Source organism: Camellia sinensis, chromosome 14 (assembly GCF_055761805.1).
Source record: "Camellia sinensis isolate YWXY chromosome 14, ASM5576180v1, whole genome shotgun sequence".
NCBI lineage: Eukaryota > Viridiplantae > Streptophyta > Magnoliopsida > Ericales > Theaceae > Camellia > Camellia sinensis.
Genome location: NC_138974.1, coordinates 18,134,013 through 18,159,468, shown reverse-complemented (window position 1 = coordinate 18,159,468; position 25,456 = coordinate 18,134,013). Strand labels below are relative to the sequence as shown.

Here is a 25,456-nt window from a genome sequence, read left to right as displayed (position 1 = left end):
AAATTTGATGCCAAATTTGGTTCACCGTTGGAGATGGTCTAACCGGAGGGTAGATTTTAAGGATGATGATCTGTTTGGAATTATAAAAAAAATCATGAGACAAAATTTTATAATTTTTTTTTCTTCTATGTAGAAATATGGTTGTCAAACGATTAGCTTGACTCATATTTAATTCATTAAAAATTTGTTAAACATAATTTTAAATTCAATAAATTGTCAAGCTTAGTTTGAACTACTACTTAATTTGATAAATTTATATTATATATTATACAAAAAAAAATTAAGTTACGCTAGGATTGATTTGAGATATTTTAAAAAAGTACACTTTTTGATTTATTGGCTTATATGAGTTGGGTTTGGGTTGGGTTTGATGTGATGTGTTAGAAAGATAATGTGATTTAAATAAGATGATGTGACTTAAATAGGATAGTAACTTTTTGACTTTTTGTATTATTTAGTTTATGCCAAACCAACCTTACTTGACTCATATTTGAAAATTAGTTTACTATGTAAATAAATCAAATTTAAACATAAATTTAAACTTAATAAATTTTCAAGTCAAACTCGAACGACTACTTAACTCAATAAATATCATATGTATTATAAAAAAAATCAAGTTACTCTAATTTGACTAATATTTCACTCGTTCAAAATTAGTTTAGAGGGTACAATTGGGTTTGTGGGGGCTCATCACGGGTTTCGTTTCGATAATCTGAACCGTTCAATTTGTAAAACTCATCAAGTACTATATTTCTTTAAAAAATCACGTTGATCGAATATCGATTACTATGTGATCAAATCAGATTTTTTTAAGTTGTTTATTTTTCATCATCCGTTATTTTCATTCAAAATTGATTTGATCACATAACTATCAAAATCCGATTAAAGTGATTTTTTATAGACATATAGTAATCGACGAGTTGTACATATTAAACAGTTTAGATTATTGAAACAGAACACGTGGTGGACTCTCACAAACCTAACAGTACCCTCCAATCTGTGATTAGACTAAAAAAAACTCATTCCTTTAAATAAACAAGTCAAATTTAAATATAATTTTAAACTCATCAAATCAAATCAAATCAAGTTAGAGCAAACATCAGCTCATTACAACCTTATTTAGAAAAGTTCGTCACGGTGGCCATTACTAAAATAAAAAATTGAATTAAAAGGTGAAAGACTTTTCAAAATGGATTTATTGGTAATTATTTAATTTTAAATATATAATATAATACATGAAAATTACTATAAATATACTAAGTGAAATAAAATGATGTAAAATGATAAAATAAAAATTAGATGACAAGAAGAGTTATAATTTATAAAGAGATATCTACTGTGACCCATCAATGTATTTGATTTCAATTTTTTGAATTTAATTTTTAAAAAATTAATTTTTTAATTTTTTTTTAAATTTTTTTATTATTAGTGAATATTTGTAAAGTTTTAAGTAATTTTTTATTTTTTTAGATGCACATTACATAAATGAATCTAAAAAATAAAATATTTTGTAAAAAAATATTTTAAAAAATCAATAAATACACAAGAATGCAAAAAATATATTGAATTTTTATATATATATTTTTTATATTTTTGATAGTTAGTGAATTTTTTAAAATTTACAAATATTATACCTTTTTAGTATATTTATGTTAGGTGTATTTAAATTTTTTAAAAATTACTTAAAATATTAAAAAAATTCAATAAAAATAAAAAAAATATGAAAAATAAAAAATTTTAATTTTCTAAAAATATAAATTCTGAAAATCTAAACCAGTTAAATAATTTTTATTTTTGTTTATTTTATAATTTAATAATTCAATGGAAATCGATCTTTTTTGGAAAAACCCTAATTCGGTCGATTCAGTTTTAGCCTCGTAATACCTATCTCTCTCTCTCTATCTCTCTGCCCCTTCTCTTCTCTTCTCTTCTCTCTCATTTCTTCAATCGCCTTTCCAACGAATTCACGATCTCTCTTGATCGCTCCGTCCTCTCTCTTCTCCGTTTCAGGTAAATCCTCTCTCTTCCCCCATTTTTGCATGGCTTTCTCTTTTCCGATTGATTATCATCATCATCTTTATTTGATTTGATATGATGTTTACGGATAACCATATTTGATTTGTGCGTTTCGTTGTTCGTGTTGTAGATAAAAGGAACCGAAATTGGTATTCTGAATTAGGGTTCTGTTGTTTTCTGAATTGAATTGGCTTTTAGGATGGATCTTGATGTTTTGTGATCTCTGTTGGTGGTTCAATTGTTTCCATGTTTATGGGGTTTTAATGGCCAATAAGAGTTCAATTAGGATTTTACAGAAAATGTTGGTTCAGTGTGACAACCAAATGGGTTTTCTTTGATAGGAGATTTATGGGTTGTATTATTTTTTTGTATCTCTGTGCTCGCAAGAAGCATTTTCCTACATGAATTAGAACGGAAAACCAACTTTCTTTTTTCTTGAAACAAAATGATTTTTATGGTAATTTATGAAAGAACAGTTTACTACATGTTACAACTAGTGTGGGTTTGGTGGGAATTTTTCCTTATGTAAGATTTACTGGTTCAACTTTCTTCAGTTGACCCACATGTAAAAACCCTGGCTTAGAATTTCACTTGATGTAATCATGTGTTTGTTTGGGTGCGTTCAGTTTTAAACCGATTGTGAAATTTATGAAATAAATTCTTATTGTGAAATCTAAGTGGGCAAAAATTATTTACACTTGGACTTGTGTATGTGGGGGATTCATGTTTAACTTTCATATGACCATATATAAATGCCTTAATGTTAGTTTAAATTCTTTGTAATGAACAATCAAGTATGACAATACACCAAGTGGGGTATCCCTATTATTCTATCTTAAAATGGGAAAGTTTAGTATTGCAGCACTGTAGATGTGAGAAAGTAATATTAAACTCTGTGTGTGTGTGTGAGAGAGAGAGAGAGATTGGGGGTGCGGGCTGTTATTTTAGTTTTATGTTAGGAATTAGTCGTAAGATTGTAAGATTTTTTATTTTGTAGTTGTATAAATTCTTTAGAAATATGGAATTTGAATCCTCCATTGTACTTTCCGTGGCATTTTAAGGTAACATTGTTGATCATGAATGGGGCTAGGAAAAAATTTGGTGTTGCTACCACTATTGAATATTGATCCTAATGTCTTTTAGGTTTTCTTTAAATCACATGCTTTTAGTTTTTGTAGGTGTTTGCATCTGTATTGTCCAGGTTAGGGAAGGTTCCACGGTTTTGAGTGCTACTGAACCCAATCTCAATGCATTATAACCACGACAACGAAATACTACAGGTTGAATATTTGGGTAGGATTTATTGGATAGATTGATAATCACACTCCTGGTGACACCACTTCTCAGGATATTTTCTATGCAAGTATAGCAGGCTACATTTTTGAACTTCTAAGAGCCTACTTCTTTCTTTTCTCGTCTTTTCTTTTGGATTTCTTCAGTGGAAGTTTAGTGAAAGTATGAAAGGGATCCTCCTTACAAAGATCACCTTGTAAAACCATATGATAGGAAGAAAAATTTGGACCTCTTTATTCAGGAGAACATTTGAGAAGTTTTCATGAATGTCGGTCCTATAAACCCTATAAATCCTTAGTTCCACTTGACAGATTGTCATTGAGTCAATTTTGTAGAGAGTTTAGAGTTTTGATTGGAATGGAGCAACTAAGGCCTCGTTTGAGAATAAGCTAATTTAGTAACTTTTTGGCTATTTGGCTAAAATACAAGCTAAAAAAAAACTAGTATGTTTGGGATGACTTTTTGATTTTTTACGAAAAGATGTACAAAAAATAAAGAGAAAAGAGTATCTTTGACTTTTTGGTATGGATTGTTGGCTTTTTGACTAATTTAGTAACGTTTTGGCATTTTAACTAAAAGGGAAGGTTCCCAAACGAGGCCTAAGTCTATTTGGTATCTAGAAAGATATCTTTAATATGAAGTTGGAAAGATAAAGGATCAGAAAAGGCAGTTTTATTTGCAAATTTTCTGTTCCTGTCCAGAATGTGGATAGATTGAGACATATTTTGTAGATAAAATACTAAAATGGTGAAAAGAGAATCTGGCCTTGTAGTGTGTCAAGGTTTCTGTGTTCTTTTCGGCTATTATCACACCAGTATGACTTATTGGAGTTTCCAAGATATATATATATATATATGTATATTTAGAACTTCAGTCTCCAGTATGACTTCTTGACTTGTGTTATCTTTTCATCATATTGTAATGTAATCGGAGCATCTTAGATTTGTTTACACGTGTTGGATTAGGAAAGTCATATAAGAATTTTATTATTCGGATTCTAAATTCTGAAAGTAAGAAGGAAGAACACAAGATTAGTTTTCTTGAAATGTGGCTGTGGGAAGATTGATCAAGTACATGGCGGGTACCCCCTTGGTGTCTATCATTTACTAGCTGCCCACATACGAATTTCTGTCAGGAAAAAATAGATTTAAGTTGAAATTTTTCTTTCACTAATATTGTGTTACAATGTTGTCAAATTCGTTTTGTACACGGAAAGCCTCCCCTTTTATGCTTTTTTAATACACTTTACTTGTTAAAAAAGCTAATAATGCATACAATGCCCAAAATTTTTTTGATTATCAATGATATATAAGAATCCTTATCTCATAACTTCTTTCACTATTTGAATCCTTTATCTCTATAAATCGCAGTTTCTAATTGCACTAAGGCTGGTAATAACTTAGTATTAACTATTATGTAGGGCAAACCTATAAAAAACAATTAACTAGTAAGTAGGGAGAAACACAAGCAAAATCATGGCGAGCAGATGATATCTATTAGATGAAAATAATCACATCCAAAAACAACAAAATGTTTGAGAAAAATACAAGAATAATTAATTATTTCTGTCATTTATATCAACATCACTTAGAGAACTGCTGATAAAAATAAAAAAAAATTAAAAAATGGAGAACTGGTTTTGCATGTTGAGTTATATCAGCTTTTCTTTTTATATGCGTAATTCTTTAAATTAACATTGTTACCAAGTCAGCTAGTCACTTCATTGATTAGGTATGATTTTCACGCTGATGAGAGATTACATGAAAAATATGAAGGAATTCCATTTGTATGGAGCCATATAATTGTTGCAGGATGATTGAACAAGTGGAATTGGGTTTTAAAAGTTTTTAGTGGGACCCAGATGACATGTGAGAGCAGGAAAAGAACGGTATTGTTAAAAGATTTGATAAAAAAATTTCAATGCATGTCTTTCAATGAGGAAGTTGACATTTAAAAAAATTAATTGATGGATGCCAAGCATACTGCTGTTCACATTTCCAGTTTTAATATATTATATATTAGGGGCAAATTACAAACACCCCCCTCGAGGTTTGATAAAAATACAGATTCCCCCTGCGGTTTGAGAAATTACAAATTGCCCCCTGAGGGTCAAATTTTCATAACAAATTAGGGGAAATTAGGGGGAATCTATATGAAAATAAAAACCTTAGGGGGCAATTTGTTATGGAAATATAAACCTCAGGGGGCGGGATGTAATTTCTCAAACCTCAGGGGGAATCTGTATTTTCACCAAACCTCGAGAGGGTGTTTGTAATTTGCCCTTTATAGTAGAAGATTTTTTTTGGGAAATTTTGATTAAAATGCCGCCAACCTTACTGGCAGTATTTGCTATATGGTACTTCCACAAATGTCATTTGAAATGAAAAGTTGTCTTATGAGCTTTCCTTTTAATTTACTTGCATATCTGAAGAATGTTAAGCGATTGAATATGATGACAGTTCCCTTCCCCTTGCCCATTTGCATAATTATGTAGATGTTATGGTACCGCAGTAGAAATTAGCATGTATGAAAGTATCTTAAATTGTTGATTGAAGCAAGAATGAATTATTGGTATGTGGGGGGCCATTCTTGCTTGCAAGTGGGTGTGCTCCTCCAAATGGCCCTGCCCAGGGCGAGTTTTTGGTCATAAAACAGAAGACTTTATGTTTGAGCACTTGAATGAATATCCTCCCTCATCATTTCTATGTTTATTCCCCCGCTCTCCCTACAATTTTCAGTAGATTGTATTTAATTGTTGGTAAAGTGGACATCGGGATTCACGACCTCATGCAGTTCATTCAATTTAGTTAGATTTTTCCCTTCATGGTTTTGTTATATGCTATGGTTTTTGAAAAGTATTGTTTCCAAGAAACTGGAGAATTTTTAATGGCCTTGAACCTAACATCTATTAACAAGAATGTTGACATCAACTTGCATTTTGTAGATTTACATGTTTCAAATTTCTAACTTTTTTGGTTGGATCTTCTTGTGTTGCTTTCTCATATCCGATATTTTTGTACTCGTTAATCCTTTCTTAGCACTTGTTTTCGTTTGATAAAATAAATTACATTTGGCAGGAATAAGATGATCAATCGCAACACTGGTTGTACATTTTCCCTATTTTTGCTGGTTTAACAAACTGGAAACATTTCATTAGTGAGCTCATAATTGGGTTTCTCTGAAGCGTTTTTTCTTTCTTTCTCTTTCCTTTTTTTTTTTTTTTTAAATTGTTTTTATTTGAATCTTTTCTGGGTGTGTGCTTATTCTTTCCATTTGACATCTTACGTGGTGTTTGATAAAGCATAAAGCTGAAAGCTATAGATTGAAAATTAAGTATTGAAAACTTAATGCTAAATTTTTCAAGCTGAAAAGTTGTTCGATAAAAATTTAAGTGTTGAATTAAAAAAATTTGTTTAATATGTATGAGATAAAATTTAAAATTTATTATTTTCAAATTGTATATTTTAATTTTTTATATTGTAATAGTGGTGGTGATGGTATGATGATGATGATGGTGGTGGTGGTGGCGGCGGTGGCGGTGGTGGTGGCGGTGGCATTGTCATGGTGGTAGCGGTAGCGTTGATGATGGTGGCAGTGGTGGTGGCAGTGGCAGTGATAGTGATAGTAGTAGCGGTAGCAATGATAGTGATAGTAAAATAATTATGGTGCTTACGACAACAATGACAATGGTGATGGTGGAGGTGGCATGGTGGTGGTGGTAGTGGTAGTGGTAGCAATAACGGTGGTGGTAATGCGTTTATAATACTGAGTTTAGTATTTATAAATTCAGTCAAAATAAGTAAGTTTCATATGACTTTTCTTTTTTTTTGAGTTTTAGTCAATATCAATTATGGTTATCAAACTGGCTTAATTGATTATCACTTAATACATTCAGTTTTAAGTACTGAATCAGGTTATCAAACACTTTATGGGTTGGTTACTTAACAAAATGCCTTGTGGAAGAAAAACTATTACCTTTTCTGAGTTTTTAATGTTTGGTCCAACCTGTTTGTCCTGTATAAGTTGTTTCATAGTAGTTCCGCCTAAGTCCTGATTGGCCCATTCTACCACAAGTGCATCCTTATTCGTCTGAGTAGGATTGAACAATGGGTTCGAGTCGGTGATTGAAAATTTCACTCGGCTTGAAGGGAAAAAATAAAATTGGGCAATGATTTAAGTATACTTTAGGTACTCCTTAGTTTCTGGCTGTAGAGAAAGTTCTATTTGGAAGAATAATTCTTACTGGAGAGTGTTTTATGGTTGCCGTATAGCTCATGTTCATTAATGGATCCTGTCAGTTTTGTTTGCGAGTATCCATGTACTTGAAAAGAAACAATCTTTTTACCAATTCATAATTGTGCGCTCTCATTTGTTGACACTTGTTGATATAGATGGCACGACTTTCACTCTATTACTCTCTTTCTCCCTCACACACACATTCAATTTTTTTTTTATTTTTTTTTTTACCTCCCATTAACATTACAAAGCGAGTGTACATGTATGGTTCATCATGGTTGAAGCTGTGAATAACTGTGTAGTTATTTTTTTTAGTTTGTACCACACGTGTTGCTCTGATGGTCCTATTTGTCCATAACTAAGAAAAAAATATCACTTTGAACATTGCAGATAACAATTTTCTATCAAGCAGATGTCTCCAGCATCCAAATCGAAGTCCAAGGACAAAAAGGCTGTCAAGGAACCTCAGAAGGCTTCTCCGAAGCCTTCAGTACATGCTAATGCAGCTAGTGGTATCCCAGTCAGTGGTTACAACCCGCATTTGGGAAAATTCCACACACTTGAGACGGCACCATTGTCTTCCGCTTCACCTTTGCACATAAATGGCCGTTTCCGGAATATAGATGACTCAGACGACCATTCTGGGAACTCAGTTGGAACTGGGATGGAATATGATACTGTTTCCAACAATGGTAGTTGGTCTGGTGAGTCAGAAGATCATAAAGAGAAAACATCTCAGCATCCTCTCCGTCAGGAGGTAATACCAGGAGCGGACAACGACAAAAGAGAGAAAATCCGCCAAAAGAACGAGAAGAAGCATCAGCGTCAAAAAGAGAAGCGAGCCCAGGAATTGCACGAGCGGTGTCGTGGCTTTCTCATGTCAAGAAAGCTGGAATCACTCGCCCAACAGCTTGTCTCAATGGGATTTTCTTCTGAACGGGCAACATTGGCTCTCATTTTAAATGAAGGGAAAATAGAGGAATCAGTGGCATGGCTATTTGAAGGGGGTGAAGAAGCTGATGACCACAATGAACACAAGCTTGATGGGGGTAATCTTAAAATTGACATATCAGAGGAACTAGCTCGAATTGCTGACATGGAGATTAGGTACAACTGCTTAAAGCAGGAGGTTGAAAGAGCTATTGTTGCCTGCGAAGGTGATCTTGATAGGACAGCAGAAACATTGAGAGCACAGAAGCAGGACCCACCACCCTCTGCCCCACCGAAGCTAGAAGAAACTGGTGATCCACCAATCATCAGCAACGGCAAACTTTCAGTATCTTGTAGTCAGAATTCATTGAGGCCTCAACCAAAGCCTAATTCATCTGCTATCATACAACAGAGGAGAGATGACAGAGATTTTAATTATACCAAAACAGTAGCTACAGTTGGAGTACCTGTGGAATCGGGAAGCAAAAATTCACAGGTGTTGAGGAAAATTCAGCCTAAATTGGAGTGGGCAAAACCACAACAACAGATTGCAATGTCTGCTGATAAAAGGTGGCCCCCAAGTGCTGCATCAAATCCTTCGGCCTCCTATTCTATGGCATCACCTTTGCAGGCAACATCTCCACCAGCCAAGACAGAAACCCGATACATGGCTCTCGGAAGCGAATTGAAGAATCTTCAACTGGGATCAGTTAAGGAACCAGTTGTAGTGATGCAACGACCCCAATCAGCGAATGTGAAGCAAGCCCCAACCACAAGCATGAGTTCATCTCCGTCCGGAACAGTCTCTGGTTGGTATCCAAACAATGTAGAAGTAGTAAAGCAGCCTAATGGATTATCACCGCATATTCCTAGTAGTACAAGAAGCCTTACTCCTAACAATTTGAATCAGTTGTACAACCAGTTTCATTATCAACAACACCCTCAATTCGTGTCGAGCAACGGTCCAGTGGATTCTCCTGGAGCGGCAGCACGGGGAAATGGTTTGTGGAATAGAATGAGTACATCTCCGACACTTGCAGCTGCATCCTCTCTCGGACTATTCTCCGGATTGGGCTCGAATGGGTCATCTGGGTCGTTATCTCCTGTAGACTGGAACACAGGTGGCTCAACACAGCAGTTTGATTATACTAACATAGATTGGACTTTGGACCGGAGTTCATCTAGGTCAAGTGGAATGTGGCAGGGAATGATGAAAAACAACAATCATGTACATGATTCGTATACTTCTGGACTGAATGCTAGGACAGCCATGAGACCGCCTTTGGCCAATGGTGGGCTAGCAGGATTGCAAGATGGCGGAGTAGTAGCTTCTGGGGAAACGTCAACGACTGGTGGTGGTTCTTCGCTTGAGTGGTCGTCTCCTTTTGAGGAGAAAGATCTGTTTAGTTTACCCAGACAGTTTGTTTCTTCGCCTTCCCTGTAGGATGAGCAGTGCCAACTCGGAGAAGGGTTTAAAAAAAGAATAAAAAAGAAAAGAAAAAAAAAGACCAGAAATTGTGCTTGGATTTATGTTGGTGTTGGTTCTTATGATGCTGCTGTTCAATGATTGTCATCGTCAATCTTTAGTGCAAAAAGCATCCAAGAGTCATTTTATTTCTGCTGCTCTTCTTCTTTTATTTATATTTATTTTATTTTCAGTTTGCTTGATTTATCATCCATTGGTTTATCATCCAGAGCGAGGTGATCTTTTTAGTTGTGTTTGGATCATTAATTTTGGTTAAGGAAAAGATCAAAAAAACGTGAATGAAATATGAACTTTAAATTCATAACCCAAACACAGCTTAGTATTGCTCAGACATCTGCTGAGCAACTTCAGTTTTGACCTAGCTAGCTTGTTTGTAACCCAAACAGGCTGAGCTCAAACTGTTTTTGAGTGATTGAATTGAATTTTTTAAAAACTTTCATTGAAAATAATACAAAATAAAAGGAAAATGGAATGGGATGGGAAGTTAAAAAATAACGACATTAAACTTTTTGAGAGAGAAGAAAGAAGAGAACCTTTGCCCTCAAAAGACAAAGCACACAAAGGTTGAGAAATTCAAACTGCAATTTCTCATTTCAGTGTATCTTTATACCCTGTACTCAGTGGTCTTCTTCCTGTTAATTCCATAGCACTCACACCCTGATCAAAATCAAATCTTTCTAAAATATTGTAAACATTTGATAAAAGAAAGATGAGACATGAATGGATATGAGGCAATTAACATATCTGTCTGTTGTTTTTATTTTTACAACAAGAAGGGACTACTCAAACTGGCAGCGAATGATCCACGGCTGTGCCAGCACTTGTTGAAATTGGTTCTTCTGTATACCATTGATTTGCAGCACGAGTGATGAAGCTGGCTTCTGCCAAAACAATATATTTGGTCAACATATCATATACAAATAATCATATATATATATATATATATATATAATATTTGGGATATATAGACTGCAAGGGTGGAATCAGAACTCTTCCATCGGAGGGCCCAAAAGGAAGGTTGATGATATTTGGTGGAGATTACTTTATGCTAAAAGTTGATAATCAGAAAATAAAAACTAAAAGCACTCCTCTCCTAGCTTTTGAAAGATCAGTTTTTTTAAGCTTATTTAAGCTATTTCTGTCTGATAAGTTATAAGCAGAAATTGCACCAAACAGTCTACTACAACTCCCAAATTAAAATAGGTTATAAGCTGCTTTTTTAATCCCTACCAAACACCCCCATAGACTGCAGGGGGAGGAGCCAAAACTCCTCCATTTGGAGGGCCAGAAGGAAAGTCTGGGGCGGATTCTGTCAGACAGATGGTGGATCAGGCTGCGTTACTTAATAGGCCAATTAGTCTGATAAAAAACTAAATAGAAGACTAGTCTCAATTTACACATGCTACTCACTACTCATATGCCTATGTAATTATTTCAAAATTATTCAATATTTTTAGGCTCATAAAGCTTCACTAGTGGTCCAATCAAAGAACTATAGGAACCCACATAAGAAACTAATCTCTTTTCACTAACAAAATTCAACAGCTTTTAGAAAGGGGAAAAAAATGTTCAATATGATGTCACACCATCAAATAGACTATACTTTTAATTACCAAAAAAAAGAAAAGAAAGTAGACTATATTTCTTGTTTATTGGAAGATTTTAATTAGGGTTCAATTCCGTAGATCTACTAGTCAGAAAATTTAATTACCAAAAAACAAAAGAGTAGACTATATTTCTTGTTTATTGCAAGATTTTAATTAGGGTTCAATTCCATAGATAGATCTACTAGTCAGAAAACTATGGCTGATATGTTATTTGCTCACAAGATGATTTTTAAAAGCTCTCAATAAACAGGCCTAATTTTCATGATTATAAGATCACTTATACTTCCACATAGTTGTTTTTCTAATCTATTCCAGAGTGATTTTTCCTAGGGACAGAGATCAGAGACCTGATATTTGAAACAGACCTTGGAGGGCAGATCATGACCTTCGTTCCTACGTGACCCGGGATTGTAAGCTTGACACTAATTCACGGATATTGTGATTATATTTGGTTGTATTATTGAGAAAATGAAAAACTATTTATTTGCAAGAAGCAAATTGGATGAAAAACAAGAAAGAACACAGGCTTGTAACTTACCTGAAAAAAACACTTCTTTGTATTCATCATCATCGTAAACAAATTGTGGGGGATCTGGAGAACCAATCCCGACTATAGTGCTTCCACTGCATCAAAGACATTGAGAAGACAGAGTCACAAAACAAAAGATTGTAAAATAAAATTGCAGTATAACTGCTCTATTGATGAAAGATCTAAAACTATTATCTTCTTTAGTTTGAGCAGTAACTCGCTGAAATATATTTGTGCAAACATATATTTGTGTGTACACATATAGATGAGAAGAAAAAAGTAAAAATAAGAAAATATTCAACACCTCAGGACAGGTTAAACAGTATTTTTCTATTCATTCATGATATAAAAATAAAATAAAAAAATAAAAAACAGCGCCCAATTAGTATACATTAACGTGTATTTGTGAGGGGAAAACTTAGATACACACCTAACCTTTGACATAATGCACAAAGTGGTTGTCCCGAGACTTGATCCTAGAACCCCAAGGTTATTAGGCCAAGGTTCTATTCATTCATTCATGATATATATATATATATATATATATGTTAAAATCCACCTACTCTCCACCTACTTCACCCACTTAAACCTACTCCACTAAACCTAACCCACTACACCACTACCACCTCACCTACTCCACTAAACCTAACCCACTACACCACTACCACCTCCACTTCACCTACTCCTTACCTACTACACACTCACCCTCTTCTATATATAGGAATCATGAATCATTGTAATAGAAATTAATATATTAATCAATAATAATACATACAATTTATTCTCTCTCTTTCTCTATACATTATTTCTTACATGGTATCAGAGCTGGTTTAAAACCTAGTATTTTCGCTTCCCCGGCGGGCGGCAACCTCACCTTAGCCGCCCGCCGGACCTCAACCTATTCCGCTGATAAAATCAACAAAGATTTGTGCAACTGTAGTCATGTGTGAGGCTGATGGAGAAGAATTCTTCACCTCATATGACGAGACAGTCTGGAACTGGAAACACTGCAACATTCTGCTCTGGAATTCTGCAGCAGCTAGATTATAGCTTGGTTGAGTGCCAAGCTTTGGTTCTTCCACCCACTCTTGAACTTGCCCAGCAAAGTGTGAAGGTTCATGCTTGTGTTGGAGGGACTAGTGTGCGCGAAGATCAGCGCATTCTCTCCAGTGGGGTTCATGTTGTTGTTGGTACTCCTGGTCGTGTGTTTGACATGTTGCGGAGACAATCACTTCGCCCTGTTTACATCAAAATGTTTGTCTTGGATGAAGCTGATGAAATGCTGTCACGAGGTTTTTAAAAATCAGATCTATGATATTTTCCAGTTGCTGCCACCCAAAATCCAGGTTGGGGTGTTCTCTGCCACAATGCCACCAGAGGCTCTTGAAATCACCAGGAAATTCATGAATAAGCCTGGAAAGAGAAAAAGCTCATGCTAGGATTTGCGAAGTGATTCGCTGCAGGAATTTTGGCTTTGGATGAAACCCTTACCATACTCCACTCATTCTCTCCAACTGTTCTAACTTTTTATTTTTATTATTATTATTATTATATCAAATAATCAATGCACTCATGTTCCCCACTAACAGTGTCCACTTTTGACCCAAACCATTTTCAATCCATCATTTCTCCTTCACCTTTTGCACCCCACTCACCGACTCTCTCTCCACTTTATCACATGGGTTTGTCCCTCTCTCTCCTCCATTTGATTTCAAAAATCACTTATTTTTATTTATTTTTTCCAAGTCACTTTTCCTCTTTTTTAAATACCCCACTTTATTTTGAAACAATCGCACTGATGTTTTTCATATAATCCATCTATAAATATTTTTTATCTATTTTCTTTCTCCCTTGTTTTCTTTCATTTTATTTTTATTTTTTCAACAAAACACTCCAAAAAAAAAAAAAAAAAAAAAAAAAACATTTTACAAACTTGTCATTTCTTCATGCCGGGGATCAACCCCGATCAGCATTTTACACCATAAAAAAAAAAAATAAAAAAAAATAAAAATAAAAAAACACAAAACAAAACAAAACACAACCAACACAAATCGGAACAGTGGGATTTTTCTTCTCGCCTATTCCGCCGGTCTTTTCTTCTTGCCACCGTCTTGGGCGGCCCTTGCCGGTGTTGCCTCCGTGTTTCCCACTCCACTGGGCATGATCACTACTCCCTGCTCCTCCACTGTAGCATATGGCGGCCCTCCAAATCGGAACATAAAACTGGCCTTCCGCTTCAGCTCCTTGTTTTCCGCCTTTAGCACACTTATCTCTGCTCGCGCATCCTTATACATGCGTTGGAGCAGAGCCAGTTGGGCGTTTAACTGCTGCACCTCATTTGTCCTACTCTGCAGCCGGTTCGACAAATTTGTAACCGCAGTCATGGTTTCCACACATGACTTCAAGGTATACTGATTGGCCTCCACATCCGACTGCACTGCCATTTTTTGCTCCACCGACCGCATCGGAAAGTTCAACGGAGCAAAACCAGAGGTGTTTGGTTGAGGTTCACTGGCCACCGCACCAGTTATTTCTCTTGTGGACTCGTTCAGTTCTGGAAAGAGCGTGAGCAGACCACGGGAAGAGGAGGCCATGTTCTGGGTAGCTGGACGGGAAGAAGAGGCCATGTTGCTGAGTGTTTCAGAGACGGGTTGGTTACAGAGTATTACAGAGTTTCTTTCTCAGCAAAGGAAGAGTTGTTTTCAGAGGATTTTCAGAAGTTTTTTTGTCTGCCTCAGCCTCAGCATCAACCTTGGTTAAATAGCGAGGCAGCCACGCGTATCGCGCGCCACTTGACGCCAGACGACAAACGGGCGCGCCAGTCAAGGCACTCACGTGCCTCGCCATCATGTCCGGCACATCTTTTTATGACTTGGGCTCGCTTTTTGATGGCACGCCTTTTGAAAGATTGGGCACACCTTTTGAGGGTGCGACTTTTTAGGGGTCCGACAAGACTCTGTAAACTGTCCCGACATTTGATTCCGGTTAGCTTTTCCAAGGGTCCGACAAGACTCTGTAAACTGTCCCGACATTGATTCCGGTTAGCTCCTTCATGGGTCCGACAAGACTCTGTAAACTGTCCCGACATTGATTTCGGTTAGTTTCTACAAGGGTCCAGCAAGACCCCGTAAACTGTCCTGCTACAACGGTCCGACATGACCTCATAAACTGCCTTCTACAACGGTCTGACACGACCACACAGTGTCTGCTACAACGGTCCGACATGACCCCGTAAACTGTCTGCTACAACGGTCCGACATGACCCCATAAACTGTCTTCTACATCGGTCTGACACCGCCATCCAGTGTCCTCTACACCGTTATGACACCACCATACAGTGTCCTCTACATGGTTATGACACCCCCATACAGTGTCCTCTACAACGTTATGACACCACCATCCAGTGTCTTCACCAATGGTCTGACACGACCATACAGTGTCTCTTATCCTCTTTTATTTTTATGTATTTTCTTGTTTTGTTACTCTCTCCAAACTCAAGTTGGTTAGTTCCTATCCCCCTTGAGTTTGCGGGGGGCTGTTAAAATCCACCTACTCTCCACCTACTTCACCCACTTAAACCTACTCCACTAAACCTAACCCACTACACCACTACCACCTCACCTACTCCACTAAACCTAACCCACTACACCACTACCACCTCACCTACTCCACTAAACCTAACCCACTACACCACTACCACCTCCACTTCACCTACTCCTTACCTACTACACACTCACCCTCTTCTATATATAGGAATCATGAATCATTGTAATAGAAATTAATATATTAATCAATAATAATACATACAATTTATTCTCTCTCTTTCTCTATACATTATTTCTTACAATATATATAATGTCACTTGGTAGCTCAAAGAAGAATACCTAAGGACTTGAAAAATCCAGCTGTTAAAACCGTGAATGTGAGATAACAGAATGTGAAATTCAATTTGAGCTCTGGTTGGCAATGGCTTAAATAACCTTTTTTTGGCTGTTCGAGCCAAAACGTGTTTGCCTGTTTGGCAATAGCTGACTTAGCCGACAATAAAGAAGAAAATAATTTCCCCACTCAATTTTCCTAATAACAAAAAATTAACTCTTTTAGTATGTGCCAAAAACATCAGTTTTTTAACAGCTGTTTTTTTCCCCCCAAAGAGTAAAAAACCAAAAAAACTAATAGAAAAGTATTTGCCAAACCACTTAGGCTGTCTTATTTCCGCTATTTCCCCCCCCCTTCTATCTTCTTTAGGCAGGCATAGAAAAGCCACCTTTCATGGTATGGATTCTTTCACAGACCCATAACTGTAGAGAACATGCTTTTTTAGATGCAAGCTAAAGCATTTTCATAGCAAGATTGACTTCTACGGATAACTGTTCCGGATTTAATAATCAAGATTATCAAATAATTAATCAATTATCACAAAGTAATAAAACAACTAAAAGCATGGATTATGAAAACAATGAACAAAAATAACAATGTAAATAAAATGGAAGATGGGAAAGAAAATAGTTTGTGAGACAGTGAGGCACAAGAAGTCATTGTTCTATAGACTACAGTCGTATTAGCCTCCCTTCATGTAGGTACTGAGGGACAAATATTGCTACAAGATACAACCCAAAAGTCTCAGTGTTTGACATGTTGCACCATCGGTGACAAACAGACGTGCCAAGTCTTTCTCATGTTGCCCAGAAAATCACCGTGTATTAAAGTAAAAAATAATATAGCAGTAATATGGATGAGAACAGTGGTCCTACATTATACGCCTCTAGGTACCTTTCACAAGAGACATGTCCCTTGGTACATGACTCTTACATTAATAGACATGCCTGTACATTTAAAACTAATAGTTGCCCTATTTATTATAAAACAACAACTTAAAATGAAGGACTGAATCTTAATTTCCGACAATTCGCTACAAGATTCAAGACTTAAATAATCAAATAATGTATAGTTATATAATTATGAAAGAAGACCACAAATGGACAACATAATGCCCTACAATGGGGTGTAGGTGTCTTACAATTACGTTCTTGAATCTCACTTAGTGTTGATTGTTTTCTTCTGAAGGAATTTCAGTGAACTGTGTCTCCATCTGGATCCCTTTGACCAAATAAACTTTAAAACCTGGGGAGAGGGCATTGGTCCCACTTCGCACCAAGGTAGGTCTGACCCTGTATTGTTTTCAACTTCTACTACTTCTATTACATTAAACAGGTATTTGACTAGGGGATGTGAATCACATGTTTGTCATTAATAGAGAAACCTCATCAACCTATGTTGTTAACCTTTAAATGGTGCAGGAAAAAATTACATAATTAATTCCTAAAATCAAGCCTAAATAAAAAATTAATTATGATCCTTCCACCCCCGTGTCACGTGATCACCATCACTACACCAGCATAATACTTTCAAAACGCACCACTTACCTTACAAAAAAATTGAAAAAAGAAAGAAAAGAAAAGGTTACATATGAAAACACGATGCTTAATGGCTTCCTTTGAAGAGAAAATTCCCCCACAATCAAAGGAAGCAAACCAAACAGCAAACATGAACCAGATATGGCTGAAAATACAATAAATTAAGGGATTCTCGAACAGCCCCTTGGGTTCCAAAAGCTAAAGAGAAGTTATCAATACTTGTTAAAAGATAAGACTTTTTCAGCATTCATCTCTTAGTTTCAATTCTGACTAATGCTAGGTCAAAATAAGGGCTGCATGGCCAGTAAAGTAACTGTAATACCGTTTGTTGAGTTCAGTACTTGAGAAAATTGGGTTCAAAATTTTATCTTGGATATTAACAGCTGCACCTTTTTCTAGGGTGTCAACACATAGTACAAGATTTTAATAGATTTGTTCGTTGTCTGAGATGTTTTGGGTGACAACTGACAATCATATTCAAATCTAAGATAATGCAGAATATTATGATATGCAACTAAGGTTTACTAGCTCATGAACTCTAACATTCATCAAAATCACTTTGAGTGTGAAGAGTCTGAAGACTAGGATTTTCTTGAACTTTGTACTAAATAAAGACACAGATTAACATTTTTAAACAGGCCTTCCCAAAATGTCTTTTTACCTTCCAGACATAAAAACAGCATCAAATTGTCCACGGCCTGCAGCAATGATGCGTTGTTTTAATCTTTTTAGAGATGGAAGCACTTCAAATGCAGGAGGTTCTGCAAGAGCACATGAAAACGTGTCAGATGACAGTACCCTGGACTTCGAAGTAACATGGCATTGCCATAGTGCCAGACCTATTTTAATAGTAATAGAACTCAAATCATTCTAACTCTTCCCCAGTTTCAAACAGGTTTGAAAGGTGTTATAGCAAATTTAAGCTATGGACACAGAATGGGTTGTTCTGATTGTCCTGAAAATATTAAAGAATTGTAAAACTGATCCCACACTTAACCCAGATTACCAGCGTAACTAGAACCAAGCCTGTTTATAAATCTACCAAACACAGCCAAAAGGGTCAATATTGGGTAAGCTACTCGATTAATCTGCCCTTTTACCTCCCTAACCTAATCAAACACCAAAATAAATAAATATCATATCCACAAGGCATGCTGAATATTTGTTGTGAATTCATACCCAGATCATTGACACAAACATCTTGAGATATTCCATTTCTTGAGATCTTCTCCAGTAAGGTTAAAGGATCAATCTTACTAGTTTGATCCAATTGAAGACGCTGACAAATCAAAAATTCGTACTTAGTGAGATGGTTTTAGGAAATGGTAATTGCTAGTGTTTTATTTGTTTACTGACTTTAAATCAGTATTACCTTGTAAACTTCAGCTGTGGAGCATGCCTGCTGAGGCTTTATAAGAACCATTGGAATGTCAAAAGGAATTGGTGAGGGAATATCTCGAACAACCTGGATAAACCAAAACATGATTCTAATTAGACCTTTCTGAAGGTGCAATACCATTTAAAAAATTATGAATAGTATACAAGTAACAGTTGCTAGTCTTTTCACTGACAAGTGTGAATGTGCATATTTTGGTTTTAGGTGCACTCTTTTCATCCAATAAGCATGTAGTTGTGTATACACAGACTCTTGTGGTAAAAAACACTATGACAAAGTCACTTCCGAGAAAATCATAGGAAAATAGCAAGAATAAGATATGCGGTAAGTAAAGTCAACCTTAATTATGTGAATGCTCTCACAAATACGAACTTCATGTCTACAAATTCAAAACATGTGGTGCATATGCATCCATATGACATAAATGTTTGACTTCAGCATGGAAGATTTATCATAATGCAGAACAAGAGGCATATAGGCATGAATATGAATGTGTCTACCTCTACTTTCATTCAAAAGTTCACCACATGGACATAATTAATTTGTTCACTCGTATGAAAGTTGATAACATGTTCAAGGTATGTGATCTATGTAAGTCAATCCCCGGTAACACAGTTTATGCAGTGTATGACATTCTCTTTCCTTTTCCTGATTCTTGAATCAAATAGATCCAGATCTAATTTGTAATTGAGTTACAAATATGAGAACTTACAACCATAAAATAAATGTATCGGTTCATAATAGAAAGATTTGTATGAACTATTTAGATTGAGGAGAGGAGGTCCAAACATTTACCTAGCAAATAAACCAAAATAATTTAAAAGCCAAACATGTAATGTTCTAATGAATACCAACAACAACAGAGGTGTCTCTTAAAGGCAAATAGAAAGGCATAAGCCTGTAGAGGCAAGGGTAAACAATGAAGGCTATAACATGATAGTGAGAATCCCAAATTAAAACAGTTTTCCAGAGTTTTTATCAGCACTTCCAGCTAGGATATCTGCCTTCTCATTTGCCAATCTAGGACAACATGAAAGAAGAACAAGCAAATCCCCGGAAGCATAAAGAATTAAGAAGAAAAAAAAAGAAGCCCCATGGGCCATTTTGCAATACTACTTCCCTGTTTTCATAAATGATTAATCAAAATCAAATATGCCAACTCATATATCCAACCGACCAAAATCTCTAGGTTTGGCAGATGCCTTTTTGGGTTGCCTTTTTTCAAATTTTCATCTTTAGTCAACTTTTTAAAATTTTATAAAAAATTTGTAATTTTTCAGGGCCCTAAAAGAATTTTAAAAAACTTGGATTGAATTTTTAAAAAGTCCACTAAAGACACCCAAAAAAAAAAAAAAGAGCGCCAATTTTCTGGGAATTTGTTGCCTTTTTCTTGTCTTTCATTTTTTCTTTTTCTTTTTCTTTGGTGAACTTTTTTCAAATTTCATCCTTTTTTTCTTAAATATCATTAGCAATCTGACAAAGTAACTCTCTTACTCTGATGAGCTCCAAAACATCATCCCTGATAGGGACTTTATTATTAAATGCAATGTCATTCCTAGTTTTCCAGAACATCCAGATTACAGCCATAGAATAGCTTCCTGATATTTTAAAATCTGAAATGAAACCATCATTCAAACAAATCCTTCACTTATCCACTCCATACCACACCAACCCAAGCAGACGGACCAATTACTTCATGCTTTTTCGACATAATAGCAACATATGATGCATTCAAATCATTGGACAATTTGCCTTTATTATTATATGCAATGTCATTCCTAGTTTTCCACAGCATCCAGATTACAGCCATAGGAATAGCTTCCTCATATTTTAAACTCTGAAATGAAACCACCATTCAAACAAATCCTTCACTTACCCACTCCATACCACACCAACACAAGAAGACGGACCAATTACTCCATGCTTTTTTGACATAATAACATCATATGATGCATTCAAAATCATTGGACAATTTGCCTTTGTACACAATGTAATGCTTACTCTTGATACAGTCTTGTACCTAAAAAGAATCACATCTCCAGATACACAGTGAACCCCCTGCAGAACCTTCTGCACCCACAGCAGCAAAATCACTATTCTTGAATGGCTACAGTGCCCTTATCAAACCCTAATGTTGAGTTTGGTTAAGTGGAATGAAAGTAGAATAGAGTGAAATAATCACTATTCCTTAGTCTCCATGTGGAATGACCATTCCCTTATAATGGTTAATAATAATTCCATTTGCAATATATTTTTCATCTTTTTTTAGTGAACCAAACTAAAATGGATATTCTAATGGAATGATCATTCCATTCCACCTTCATTCCAACGAACCAAACACTATGCTAGTGATAATCTCCTTCTTTGTTTCTTGTAATAGCAGAATTTCAATCTATCTATCCCCGACCAGTATCCTTCTCTTTTCATTTCATTGTTCCAAAACATCGATTCAGTGATGTTGGCTCCACATCTGCAGCAAGTAAGTACATGACAAAACCATACTTGTCAAAGGGTATCTCATATCTCTCCATACTTGTATTTCTTACCAACCATCTTACCTCGCTCACAAAAGCTTAGCTCAACCTGAATACATCCTCTTGGTTGCTCAACTATTTTAATTTAGAAATATCGTAAGCAGCAATGGTATCTTATGAAGATTGCACTTGTGCTTCCTTGCCCCCTAAGTGCACCAACCACCATTACAGTGAAAGAAATAAGGAATCAATTAGCAATCAGACTTCTTTTCCTTTGTTCTTTGGCTGCATTATTTCAATATCACCTAGTGTTACTTGAAAATGCTAATACCATAGTGATTTACATTTTGGAAAGCACATTCTAAAACATGGTACACTTTCATTCCGAAACCAAAAATTTAGTGATCCAAAGCGATGCCAAAATGTTTCCTATATATTAGCTTAAAAGTTTCCTATAGGAGGAAAAAAATCAAATATAATGAACAATATCTTAAAAAATAGAGTTCTTGCATGACCAAATATAAAACAAATGGGCCATAATGCTTCTAGAATTGTGTTTGACACTATATTCTATTGCACATCTAACTATTAAATTATAATTGCCATCTTATGTAGGAATTAGGAGTCTTTGAAATTCTAGTAGTGTAATCTATACAACTCTACCCTTATCATACCACATTTTAAAGCATGTGGCATATCATGTTCTCATTCCCATTTCTCGTATTGGAATGATCCCCATTCCAGATAATATAGGTATTACCCCCAATGCTCTCAGTTATAAACCAATATTTTCCTACACTGCATAATTACCACACTAGCTAACCCTTAGGAAGAACATCTTACGTCCTACTGACACTGAGAAACAGACCCATATGTCCACTCATGAAAGAATCAAAGCACAGTATCCCATACCCATTTTAGCATCAATAAAAGGGAAAAGATGCAGTCTTATAGAACTTAGAGAAAAGACAATTGTTATTTAAAGCATTAAAGAATGGTTAGAAGATGTAGAGGTCTACAATAAGGCATTCAAGAAATACACCCCTTCTTCATATACTTATGCTGAACTGAACAAATGTTAGCAGTCCAACTGATAGACAGCCTTGAACAAATCAGGTGAATGCTAGTCAACTCCAAAGTAATGATTTTAAGAAAGATCTCAAGCAAGTTAGGCTGATATACTAATAGATATGTACAGATAGCAAGCAATGAGAACAGAAGTCAAGGCCTGACAATTTTGAGCTGCATTTGTGTACTAAGATTTAAGCCATACCTCACCTCTACCGGTGCAATAGGCTGCTCCCTGGGAGAAAAAGAACGGAACATCCGAGCCAATCTCACTCGACCATTCTTGGAGTTCCTTTTCTGTAGCAAGACAACCACTGAACTGATTTGCAGCCCATAGAGCAGTTGCTGCATTGCTGCTTCCACCACCAAGTCCAGCACCAGTAGGAACCTTTTTTTCAAGATGAATCTGTCCACATATTTAGATGGAGAATAAACAAAAAACCAAGTCCAATATATAATGTTCTCTTGATTAAAAAATTTATCTATAATATTCTTAGGTTTTACCCAAAAGAAGTTGTCAGCTCCAGTCTTTTTTCTGTAAAGATTAAGGGCCTTGACGATCTGCAAGATACATATGTTACAAAAGTATGAACCAAATAACAAAAAGAACATAAATAAAACAACAAATAGAATTCAACTAAGCAAGTTAATGCCTGTACCAAATTTCTATCATCAATGGGAACTCCAGGCACATTGGTTGACAACCGATCCTTAGATTTTGAAGGGGACAAAGAGAACTTAATCCTGTCTCCTAGGCTGATTACCTGGAGGTGCAAAGGGTTACAATAGTATCATTTGAAGACAATAAGACATAAATTAAAAACACCAAGTAAATTCAATAATAAAGATAATACTGGATCACTGATTAAAAAATTCATCATGAGTAACAAACATATGGGTTATAGTATTTACATCCTTAAAACATATGTATCATATGCCGTAGTTACAAAGCCATATGGTCTTGGTTATGAATCATATGTTACTTGTGGTGGTTGGTTATGAACTTGGTATGGTAATAAGGTTTAGTGGTGGTTAGTTATGAGTCAAAGTGGGCCTTGGTTACCAGACTTTGTGGTGTTGTTGGTTATGAACCAAATTGGTCTTGGTTATGAGACTTTTGTGCTACTTTTGGTTATGACCTAATGTGATCTTGACCATGACCCAAAGCGGCAGAAGTTATGAAGCATTTTATCTAAAATTTTGGATGCATATGTTTGGCATGAGCGATTTTGGCTAAAGTAATCAATAAAGACAAAAAAGGCTAAAATAACCAATAAGGCAAATGGGATGTTTGGGAAGCCAAAAATTGACTTTTTTTGGCTAAAATTCACAAAAAGACAAAATAGGCTAAAATAGCCAATAATAAGAGAAAATATCATATCAAACCCATAACCATTTCACTTTTTCTCTCACAAACATCACATCCAACTGCAAAAAAAAAATCCAACTCTCTTCCCAAATACAAATATTTTAGCCTACTAAAATAGCTAAAAAATAAGCCTACTAAAATAGCCAACTTCCCAAACGAGGCCAAAATGTCACATCCATATCAATCAATCACTTGTCATCCCAAACACAACTTTTTTTCATCTCATAAAATAGCCAAAAAGTCAACTAAAGTAGGCAAGTTCCCAAAGGAGGCCACAATATGAAAATTACCATAAATTTGATAATGGTACTTGGAAGAAGAATTTGAAGCTGAAAACTACAATTGGAAGAACTTACATGAAAGAGTGATGCCAAGTCATGAAACCCATCTTCCCTCTTGCCAGTTATTCTCAGAAAGACATTTATCTGCACCTCACAGGATATCATATTCCACACAAATTAAAAAACACCACACACACACACACACACACACACAAAAGTATAATCAAAGTTTAATATTCGAAGCAATAGATGTTGATTATCTTACCTTGCAAGGTGAAAATAGTGTGAGCCTTGAAAGTCCAGCATTATCATCCACCTCATCAGCTAATTTATTCAACTTCTCATCAATATCATACACTATCTAACAGATACAACAAAATACCCACACACAACAAATAAAATAAGCAAAGTGAAAGATAAAATTTTCAATTTAAACGATAAATAACACAAGGAAAGAGAAAGAGAAAGAGAATTAAAACCTCGGCTTGTGTTTTCCCAGATTTGGAATCAGAAGACACTGCTCTGACAAATTGGGTTCTTTGAAATTGGAATTTCTTGTGAGATAAAGATGACCCATGTGGCCTGTATGAAGAAGTATAAGAAGAAGAAGAAGATAGAGTAGCTTTTCTGAGAAAATGGGTGTGGTGGTTTTTGGAATTGGAACAAGTGTAGAAGTGGTGACTGCAGAGGAAATGGGTGGAAGCCATAGCTGGGATGACTCTGGTCTTGTGGACTATCTTGAGTATATATACATATATGTATGCTGTCACTGCTTTTAAAGAGAGTCAAATTGAAGGAGTAGGAAGAGAATCAAATTGAAGGAAGAAAAGGGAGGAAGAGGAAGAAGCCAAATCTAAGAATCAAAGCTCAACTGCTCAAACAAATGCTTTTCATGTGCACAAATTTTCTATCTGGGTAGGTACATCTGAAAGCGCCAACACCCATGTAGATATATGGGAAAATTTTAGGGCAAATTACATATACACCCCTCGAGGTTTGGCTAAATTACAGATGCCCCTGAGGTTTGAGAAATTACGAATTCCCCCCTGAATGCTATATTTGCATAAGAAATTAGGGGGTAATTTGTTATGAAATATAAACCTCAGGGGGCAAATTGTTATGAAAATACAAACCTCAGGGGGCGGGATGTAATTTCTGAAACCTCAGGGGTATCTGTAATTTAGCCAAATCTCGAGGGGTGTATATGTAATTTGCCCAAAATTTTAATTGCGGTGAGTAGTTTAGTTAATTTTTAATTTTTTATTAAAAAATATATATATATATATATATAAAAAAGTGATGTAATAATTTTTAATTATTTTTTTAGTTCAAATCTTAAGTACCTGACTGAGGC

At 35.5% G+C, this 25,456-nt stretch overlaps 2 protein-coding genes and 1 long non-coding RNA gene across 4 annotated transcripts; 1 reads left to right on the top strand and 2 right to left on the bottom strand.

The window, feature by feature from the left end:
• Positions 1–1,784: 1,784 nt before the first annotated feature.
• Positions 1,785–10,093, top strand: LOC145807716 (uncharacterized). Its single transcript, XM_082906402.1, has 2 exons — positions 1,785–2,010; positions 7,936–10,093. Exon 2 carries the CDS (start codon positions 7,958–7,960, stop codon positions 9,917–9,919), a length of 1,962 nt encoding a protein of 653 aa, XP_082762528.1. The 5' UTR covers positions 1,785–2,010; positions 7,936–7,957; the 3' UTR covers positions 9,920–10,093.
• Positions 10,094–10,525: 432 nt separating this feature from the next.
• LOC114275276 (4-diphosphocytidyl-2-C-methyl-D-erythritol kinase, chloroplastic/chromoplastic) lies at positions 10,526–25,069 on the bottom strand. Of its 2 annotated transcripts, none has more exons than XM_028217319.2 (11): positions 24,582–25,069; positions 24,368–24,463; positions 24,178–24,246; positions 23,112–23,216; positions 22,957–23,013; positions 22,658–22,858; positions 18,887–18,979; positions 18,694–18,793; positions 18,176–18,275; positions 12,107–12,192; positions 10,526–10,842 (listed from the first exon to the last, which is right to left on the bottom strand). In XM_028217319.2, the coding sequence occupies exons 1-11, from the start codon at positions 24,807–24,809 to the stop codon at positions 10,745–10,747; spliced, it is 1,233 nt and encodes a 410-aa protein (XP_028073120.2). In that variant the 5' UTR covers positions 24,810–25,069; the 3' UTR covers positions 10,526–10,744. The 2 variants fall into 2 exon arrangements, with proteins under 2 accessions (XP_028073120.2, XP_082762529.1); XM_082906403.1 differs by having other exon boundaries at positions 10,526–10,839; positions 24,582–25,055.
• On the bottom strand, positions 15,549–15,857 carry LOC145807717 (uncharacterized). Its single transcript, XR_014351016.1, has 2 exons — positions 15,798–15,857; positions 15,549–15,755 (listed from the first exon to the last, which is right to left on the bottom strand). It is a non-coding gene; the product is annotated as an uncharacterized LOC145807717 (long non-coding RNA).
• Positions 25,070–25,456: the final 387 nt, after the last annotated feature.

Bases quoted from the DNA above. Each gene is read 5' to 3' on its own strand.
- LOC145807716 (XM_082906402.1), top strand. From the start codon at position 7,958: ATGTCTCCAGCATCCAAATCGAAGTCCAAGGACAAAAAGGCTGTCAAG.
- LOC114275276 (XM_028217319.2), bottom strand. From the start codon at position 24,809: ATGGCTTCCACCCATTTCCTCTGCAGTCACCACTTCTACACTTGTTCC. The intron at 23,217-24,177 runs GTAAGTTCTTCC...TTGCACCTCCAG, and splicing joins ACTTGGCATCACTCTTTCAT to GTAATCAGCCTAGGAGACAG. The intron at 18,794-18,886 runs GTAATACTGATT...TTGATTTGTCAG, and splicing joins CCACAGCTGAAGTTTACAAG to CGTCTTCAATTGGATCAAAC.